Source organism: Bolinopsis microptera, chromosome 2, assembly GCF_026151205.1.
Source record: "Bolinopsis microptera isolate Bmic1 chromosome 2, MBARI_Bmic_1.0, whole genome shotgun sequence".
Taxonomy (NCBI): Eukaryota; Metazoa; Ctenophora; class Tentaculata; order Lobata; family Bolinopsidae; genus Bolinopsis; species Bolinopsis microptera.
Genome location: NC_087073.1, coordinates 6,179,170 through 6,187,446, shown reverse-complemented (window position 1 = coordinate 6,187,446; position 8,277 = coordinate 6,179,170). Strand labels below are relative to the sequence as shown.

The window sequence follows — 8,277 nt, the reverse complement described above, 5'->3', positions numbered from 1 at the left end:
ATATATAATGTGAATTCAAATTCCAAAAAATGTACTATATCTGTTCACAAAGAAAAATTAACGACAATCTGAGAAATGAGCGGTCAGATTTCATTCTACTTTCACCGCATTCCAAGTCTTAAGTATTCAGCTGTCAGCTCAATTCAATTATGGTTTTAATCAGCTAAATGTCCTTATAAATGACTTCCCTTTATCTTCTTACTAATGAGATTACAACTTGACTGAAATCTGGTGATTTGTGGCCGGTGGAGCTGCTGTCAAATCTGATATCGCCGAACAAATTGGTGTCAAACATCTTATCGCAGACGGTTGTCTGCAGAGTACTTTATTATATATATTATCATATATATATATATTATATAATATGAGTATAACCTATAATGCATTGTACACACATGCGCGCGGCTCTCATCCACACGTGTAGCGCACACCGGTAATTTCATTTCATATGAGTAACTCTTCGTTTCGAGTGTAATACACGTACTCGTCCGTTTATTAAATCTGTTTTATCTCTTTTGCAGGAGATTTTAATCTACTATCAGCTCCTCGTTGATCATTGCGATAAGAAAGTGGCCAATTTATAACTTTTATAGTTGTATACCCAACAATGACCGGCGAACTGATAGCTACTTCAGAAGCAATGAAACTACGATCTTCTAAATAAAATGAGTCATAGTACTTTCAGCCGGAGCCATCATAAGTGACATAAATCTCAATAAATGTAATAGATTTGTAATGTTGTAATTAGTTTAAAACTTTTATAGTTAGTCTATCGTTTTTATTGTATTACTATCAGTTGTCTTCTTACATACAAAATTCCTGTTTAATACATATATTCCTGTTTAATACATATAGTAATAATCAACCTTATCGGCCCGAAATTTTTGGGATATTATAACCAACCTATTGATTTTTCGTTGCTAAAAAAATAGGATAAAAGAGGGAATTACTCACTTACAGCCTCACAATCAGAGAGTTCTGCTATATCATCTCATCAATACGTAAATCAATATAACTTATATAAAAAATATAGATTTTCCGTAACCAGCCAATTCTACGATTTAGACCACATATGTCAGACATATATTATAGTGTCTACCCAAAATCCCTTCATTCTTGAGTTCTTTACGTAAGCCATACATTATGTCTGCATAGTGAATTAGGAATTTTGAAAATTGCCGCAATTCTATGGTATTTTAATAGGTTAATTGCCTATTTTAATTAAACAACTCCCCGAACTTAATAATGATCTCAATATGTTGAGAGCCGTGTTAATATTAATATTTTTCACTCAACATGTTATCATACATGACCTTCCAGTTCCGCGCCTATTTACCTAGCCACTAACTGGTGTATTTACGGCGGCATCTGATCTAATCCACTATTCTTACGAATATTGTTTTACCATTTCGTAGACAGGGTGTCGTTACATGTCTAGGTGCTCTGCTAAAAGTACCTTAACTGAACCGCATTGAGCATTCAACAAATTACCTATGCTCTTAAACCCTACTCTAATTTAATATGAATAGACAGCAAATTATTGAACTAAATGAGTACCTACTCCTAACCACAAATCGATGCCGAAGTTTTAAAGTTTTGGCTCGCACATTGTCCTTGCAGAATCAGCCCGTTATAAGATATAACGGCCTATTACTCCAACTTTAAATATAACCCGAATCAGCGAGGATCGGTTGGAATGTGGTATTGACTTCACTCTCGCTTTCCATTTCATCTACTCTTCACATTTCTGTTGTTATGAAAAGTAAAGCAGCTCACTACCGCCAGAAAGGGCTGGATGACTACATAAACGAAACACTTGACTACATTATAATTACACTTTGTACTGCCGCTAATTGCACTTGTTCTTCCCTCTACTTTCTGTTTGGAAGGGGCTCTCCCATCGCTAAGAGAATCGACAAATCAGAGTAAGTTTTAATGAACGCGTAATCAATTCTTTTTATGATAAATACTTAGTTTCAAGGATCTCTCGAATAAAGACCATATTTGTGCCTAACATACAATCCCACACAATCTGGTACTGCATTAGTACTGTTCCGTACTCGAGCTCGATACTCAAATGTCCACACTTTGCCGGGTCAGCCTAAGATTCACAAATACGATTGTTAATGTGAATTATGTCCGCCGTGTCTATATTATGAGTATATGGGACTTAGGGAGTATATACCGTCCTACTTCTACAGTTGCAAAATATATCTGCCAGACAGTTTGAACGAAAGTTAAACAGTTTGAACGAAAGTTAAAAACTTGATTCGTTTTTAAATCCCTCTTGTAAACTTTAATCACTTCTGTAAATTTTGCATCAGCAGTATTGATTAATGATTTCCACGCCTAAACTACGCCTAACAATACAGACTTCATGATCTATGGAGTTCTAAAACCGTGCCAGTCTTCAACTTTCAACCAGTCGTTCGACAGATGAACCCACATCCGGGTTACAATAAATCTGATTATCTCATCATTATTAAATTATCTTTTGTCAATCTTTAATCTTTATGTCTAGAAGCTCGAAAATTGAAGGGACCGTTTAATTCTATCATCTTTACTTAACCGACTGTCCCGAGCTCCAAAAAGTAAACGTTGGTCGTATTATTTGCACGAGGGCTATGGATGTAAGATTCTTGTCTGAAAATAAAAACGCTCAACGAACTGTCAGCGGTGAGAATTCATTAGGCCGATGATAATCCATCAGGAGTAGAGCAGTGGCGTATAACCACAACATATCACTACTATCTAGTATCGTATATTATCCTTTATTCCTTTATTGGTCGTACATATGCAGAACTACACCAATTGGACTTGAGGTTAGCACACTAGAAGCCCAAACGTCGGGCCCATGATTTTTGTGCCGTTAGCTATTAGACTGGGAGTCTTTTAATTTAAATTGTTGTCAGTATTGTTCAATTGTTTACAAGACAGTTCTCTACCCCAGCTCTTCCACCAAATCCAGCTTCAAAACCGGCTCAGCCACATAGATGATGGCTAGCTGGCCCATGAGCTGGTTCAGGAGCTAGTTCAGGAGCTAGTTCAGGAGCTAGTTCAGGAGCTGGTCCAGGAGCTGGTCCAGGAGCTGGTCCAGGAGGTAGTTCAGGAGCTAGTTCAGGAGCTGGTGCATGAGCTGGTCAGGAGCTGGTCCAGGAGCTGGTGCATGAGCTGGTCAGGAGCTGGTTCAGGAGCTGGTTCAGGAGCTGGTTCAGGAGCTGGTCCAGGAGCTGGTCCAGGAGCTAGTCCAGGAGCTAGTTCAGAAGCTGGTCCAGGAGCTAGTTCAGGAGCTGGTCCAGGAGCTAGTTCAGAAGCTGGTCCAGGAGCTAGTCCAGGAGCTAGTCCAGGAGCTAGTTCAGAAGCTGGTCCAGGAGCTAGTTCAGGAGCTAGTTCAGGAGCTAGTTCAGGAGCTAGTTCAGGAGCTGGTCCAGGAGCTGGTCCAGGAGCTGGTCCAGGAGCTAGTTCAGGAGCTGGTTCAGGAGCTGGTCCAGGAGGTGGTCCAGGAGGTGGTCCAGGAGCTAGCTCAGGAGCTGGTCAGGAGCTAGTTCAGAAGCTGGTCCAGGAGCTAGTTCAGGAGCTGGTCCAGGAGCTAGTTCAGGAGCTGGTCCAGGAGCTAGTTCAGGAGCTGGCCCAGGAGCTAGTTCAGGAGCTGGTTCAGGAGCTGGCCCAGGAGCTAGGGTAGAACTTAGAAGTGCCTTGGGTGTCCCTTAAGTGTGCGTCAATCGTGTCCATCACCAGATTGCCGAATTGCTAAAAAACCCAGATCTACGGTTTTATCTGTAATACCCAACCCCTCATAACTGCGTAATTCTACTATTCACGTCTCTGATATCTACTTATATGGCCTGTTTTATTGAACGATTGAAACACACGTTCTGTGTTAATGAGACATTGCTGGAGAGTTTAAACTCCATAAAGGAGGTGACACTTTGTACTGACTTTGTTGGATCTGTATCTTCATGCGATTAGTTTTTAATTTCTTTAAATCTTCTTAAACGATTTAATATCAACAAAACAGGTAACCAAATGCATTTTTAGACCAGCTAATTAAGTTAATCGGATGCTAATCTCATCCGCTAATTTAGAAAACTTTACGGTTACTGCAGACAGGGATATTATCTTATCAGTTTTAAATGGTTAACTTAAGCCATGTAAAACTTATGATTTAAAGCTATTTAGGCTATAATTCAGTAGGAAAAGTTAGCTATTTATCTAGATTCAATCTAATTTTAGAGAAGACGAAAAAAGACAGTTTGGCGTTTGCTTGGATATGCTGATATGTACATTGTTCCCGCGAGGTATTTCTGCATTTTCCCCCTTATATATGCACTTCAAAAAAGGCTACCCGCTAATGGCATTGTTTCCTTGAGGAGGGTGCTGGCACTTTAACTTACAATTATTTTGGAGAAGGGCGATGCAGTACTGGTAATGTGCTTCTTGGGTAATTTTCACATAGAGAAAGGCAAGACCAGTAATATTACTAGAGTTTTTCTTCGTTTTTTTCCCCCGAAAATTTCTGGTTTATTTGTATTACGATAAACAGATAACCTCCAAGATAATTGTCGATTACGATTATCGGAGTGGATAGCTTAATCTCTCCTATGGCCTTCGTTGAATATTTTTGCGCTTTTCTCGAACACGATTTTGCTTCACTTCTTCTCGTACTCGTCATATTATGCACCTTTAAACTCCATCAAACTTAAATGACGATAAGTATGAGACTACAGAAATGTAGGATATGACATATATATTACAAAAACAACGACAGCCACATTAATTATGTAACTAATCTAAGTGAAATTATAAAACGTTCATACTACTCGTGGCTATCACAACGAAAACGTATTAAGTTAACAATAAAGGTGTTGTTGTAGCGATAATCTACAAACAAAGCATATGCCGGATGGTTGTTTAACCGAAATTCGGTCTCAGAAGGTCATGAGCTGGGTGGAGCAGGATTGCAACCCGTATACATTTTCATTATTCCAGCCAGAGACTCGGTAATGCCCCACTCGTTAGTTGCGTCCGGTAGCTCCGTTATTAAACACCCCTTTTACAACAGGTCCATCTAGGATGTTTAGTTTGATTGATTGAAGCTCGTCAACTTTTAGATGACTTATGTCATGGCTCATCATTTAAAATACTGACGGTGGATCACGTGGTTCAGTAATCTGTTGTGATAAATAGATTTCACTGGGACAGTGATTGTTCACCTATTATTTATCTGCTTCATAGGTCGGAAGCCTTACAGAAAGGGCTGTATTCGAACTTTAGTCGGTGGTCGCAAATCACAATGATATAGCGGATCTTATTACCTGGTGTTAGTCAGGGAGGTCGGGAGGGGCTGAGACAGGACTGTGATTACGGTTCACATGATCTGCCATGAGTCCCAGGGGGTCCTCCTTTACAGGACACTGGCGTCTCAACTCCTCACTCGCCGGACAGAGTCACCAGTGAGTACTTATAACAGCATTCAATGACAGGAATGTCTTTATAGGACCTAATTCTCTCCTGGCAAGATTGAACTCTCAATTTGCGTGACGTTGGAACATTTTGAATTTACAAAGTGGAAATATATGTGGTTAGAGTGCCCGGGGCAGTGTGATCTCCTGTTAAAGCTGTTATAGTTCGTGTTGTGTGGCAGTTTGACAGGAACTGTACTGGTACAGTTAGTAGGTAGTAACTATACAACGTGCCCTAAGTAGTATCAATGCAATACCAGTATCTCTTATTACTCGACTGTGGGAGAGCGAGGGGTTGTTAATAATGGCCAGCCTCCACCTTTTATGAGTTGTATGTGGATATTATTGATCGGCAGGGTCCACCTCAATTTGGTCATTTTTGGTGTGCTGGCATTTCTATCGAATTTAAAGTGGTCTGCCGTATAATATTGGGTTTACCAGCTTAGCTGATCGAATTTTTCAGTCTATGTTGTCAATATAATACTTTGTACTACGATAAGAACCACTTTTAGTATAATATACCATTACCATACAATCACGACGCGCTAATGTAATATAAACACTGTGTTTGATCAGAATCTGTATATTGTGAGATTTTACAGGGTTTCCTATTCCCAAACACTGATCACGTCAGGTCCACCTATTTTAATGGAAGCACTTCATACGTGCCTTACTTTTCACCTTATTATGCCCTTCCTCCCTTGTAAAGTGTATCGCTGCACTGTGCTACTACAATGCTAGTTCAACAGTACAACAGACTCTTGGGAATCCTTCAACAATCTCACGGGTAGGTTAGAGTCAAACAAAGTTAAGCATTTGTAGACACATATTTCTACGTATTTCTACATATTTCTAGTGTTATTTTAGATCAAAAGTATTTTTGTATTAACCATTTTCCTGGCTCTACTCTGCAATTCATCCGGAGTTGAAATCATTTTGTCTGGATTTTTGTAGCTTTAGAGTTCACAATGAGCGGTTACTAATACCAGCCTCACTGTGACTCAAGTGAGACTAAATTATTGAACTGCACGTGCTAAATCTAGCGGGTAGCTGGTTTAGTGCCCTTATAGAAGATAGAGCCGTGAAATTGTCGTGAGTGAAATTAATTGCGAGCGTCAAGACAAAAAAAGCCTTTGCAGCGCATGGATTGGAATGAAAATTAAGAAAGGTAATCTTGAAAGTTACATGGTTCACATTATCCACGGGCCCTGCATCAGGCATAGCTCCACCGTGTAGGTGCGGGTGGGTGCGCACCCACCCAAAGGATGTTGCACCCACTCAGTTTAGACTTGCACCCACCCAAACGATTTGAAAATTTTTACACCAAAATTGTCAAATTTTGTATAAATAATTTGTTTGATTACTTCCTTCTGACTTCTACTCAATTGAGACTGTTTTGAGAGATATTGAAATACGTTTAGGAGGGTAAAATTCCAAAATTTTCCAGGGGGCTTCAACCCCCCCCCCCCCCCCCCCCCTCCCGGCCGCTCCGCGCCGTGCTGCACCCACCCAAAGATTTTGAGCTGGAGCAATGCTTGCCCTGCATGAAAGCCTGAGGAGGTAATTACGCTGCATTATCGTCCCTGTAACAAACATATTCACTGCATATTGGCCGTGGTCGAAGTAATTTATGAGTTTAATCGTTGAGATATGTGTATTACTAGCCGTGATCCTGGATACGGGGAGCATATGGTTAGGTCACTGTCATCTTAGATACCATTCTGTACATTAGGTTCACTCGAGGGAGGCCCAGCTAACCTGGTACGGCTCTTTCAAGGGCCCCCACCCTCAGTGAGCCCGGTAGTGGTACTTAATAGTGGTACTGTTTGCAGTTGTTTCCGGAGTAGAGAGGAGTAGAGAGGAGTATACCAGATCTCAGTAGTTATCTAGGTATCAAGTAGCTAACGACCCTAGACTCTGGAAACACTGCACTGGCTACGAAACTACTACTATTATTTCGCGTGTTGCAGCCACTTAGCCGGGCTAAGCCAACCCCTGTTTTTATTGTCGATCCTATCCAGTACTTCAATATCTGATCTTACCACAAACCACATGTACAGCTTCGTTTTATTTTTACTGTTTTTAATGTGATAGTTTATATGATAGTTTGTACCGGACAGAGCATAACGTTTTAGTTAAGTTTTTAAAATATCATCGCCACTCACCGCTGAACCGCAAAGAAGTGGCTTGTTACACTTGCACGCGATCCTGCTCATCAGCTGAGGACGAGTATGATGATGTGTTTCTCACAGAGGAGGAGGCACAGTCTCAGACCCTGGTCTATAAGACACGGGAGAAGATGGTGTACTTCACCAGCAGCATGATCCAGATCAGCTTGCAATTGGAGGGGATCCTTGACCGCTTTCTGGATGGTCTCCGTGATAAATGCTGCAACATTGACCAGTACGTCTCCTTATAGTTGATTGTATTGATGTTAATTATAATATAATGATCATCCTGTATTCTGTAGAACTAGGAGACATGACCTGGCATTTAGTGACCCAGCTGAGTGAGTACCTAAATCGACCGGTTAATGGTTAATGGTGTTAGCTCGAGACCACTTAACCATTCAAAATGTCGCATTCTGACGGGATATTTTCACTGTAGTATAATAGGAGTATTGGATTCGTGTATAAATAGATAATATATATATATGTATATATATAGACTATTATATATATATTTACAGACAATATATAGTAGTCTTAGATAGATGTCGTAAAAATGAAATTCAGCTATCTTGTGATCAGGCGAGTCTTGTACTAAAATGTACTACTTGACCACACCCTCGCATTTCAGATGGCAAGATTCTTGA

At 40.3% G+C, this 8,277-nt stretch overlaps 3 protein-coding genes across 4 annotated transcripts in view; 2 read left to right on the top strand and 1 right to left on the bottom strand.

Moving 5' to 3' along the window:
* LOC134811525 (PRELI domain-containing protein 1, mitochondrial-like) overlaps positions 1-729 on the bottom strand; it is a 100,280-nt gene extending 99,551 nt beyond the window's left edge. For both annotated transcript variants that reach the window (XR_010159826.1, XM_063818372.1), the window contains exon 1: positions 714-729. The gene's annotated coding sequence lies outside the window, so the exon portion shown is untranslated. The remainder of the gene's footprint in view (positions 1-713) is intronic.
* A 1,032-nt stretch (positions 730-1,761) lies between these two features.
* The window catches only part of LOC134826333 (BAI1-associated protein 3-like), a 58,830-nt gene continuing 52,314 nt past the window's right edge, over positions 1,762-8,277 (top strand). The window contains exons 1-2 of the mRNA XM_063838669.1: positions 1,762-1,925; positions 6,097-6,249. Coding sequence (XP_063694739.1) covers positions 6,197-6,249 — 53 coding nt within the window. The 5' untranslated portion in view covers positions 1,762-1,925; positions 6,097-6,196. The remainder of the gene's footprint in view (positions 1,926-6,096; positions 6,250-8,277) is intronic.
* LOC134826728 (uncharacterized) lies at positions 2,625-3,682 on the top strand. The gene is made up of 2 exons (XM_063839217.1): positions 2,625-2,630; positions 3,026-3,682. Exons 1-2 carry the CDS (start codon positions 2,625-2,627, stop codon positions 3,680-3,682), a joined length of 663 nt encoding a protein of 220 aa, XP_063695287.1.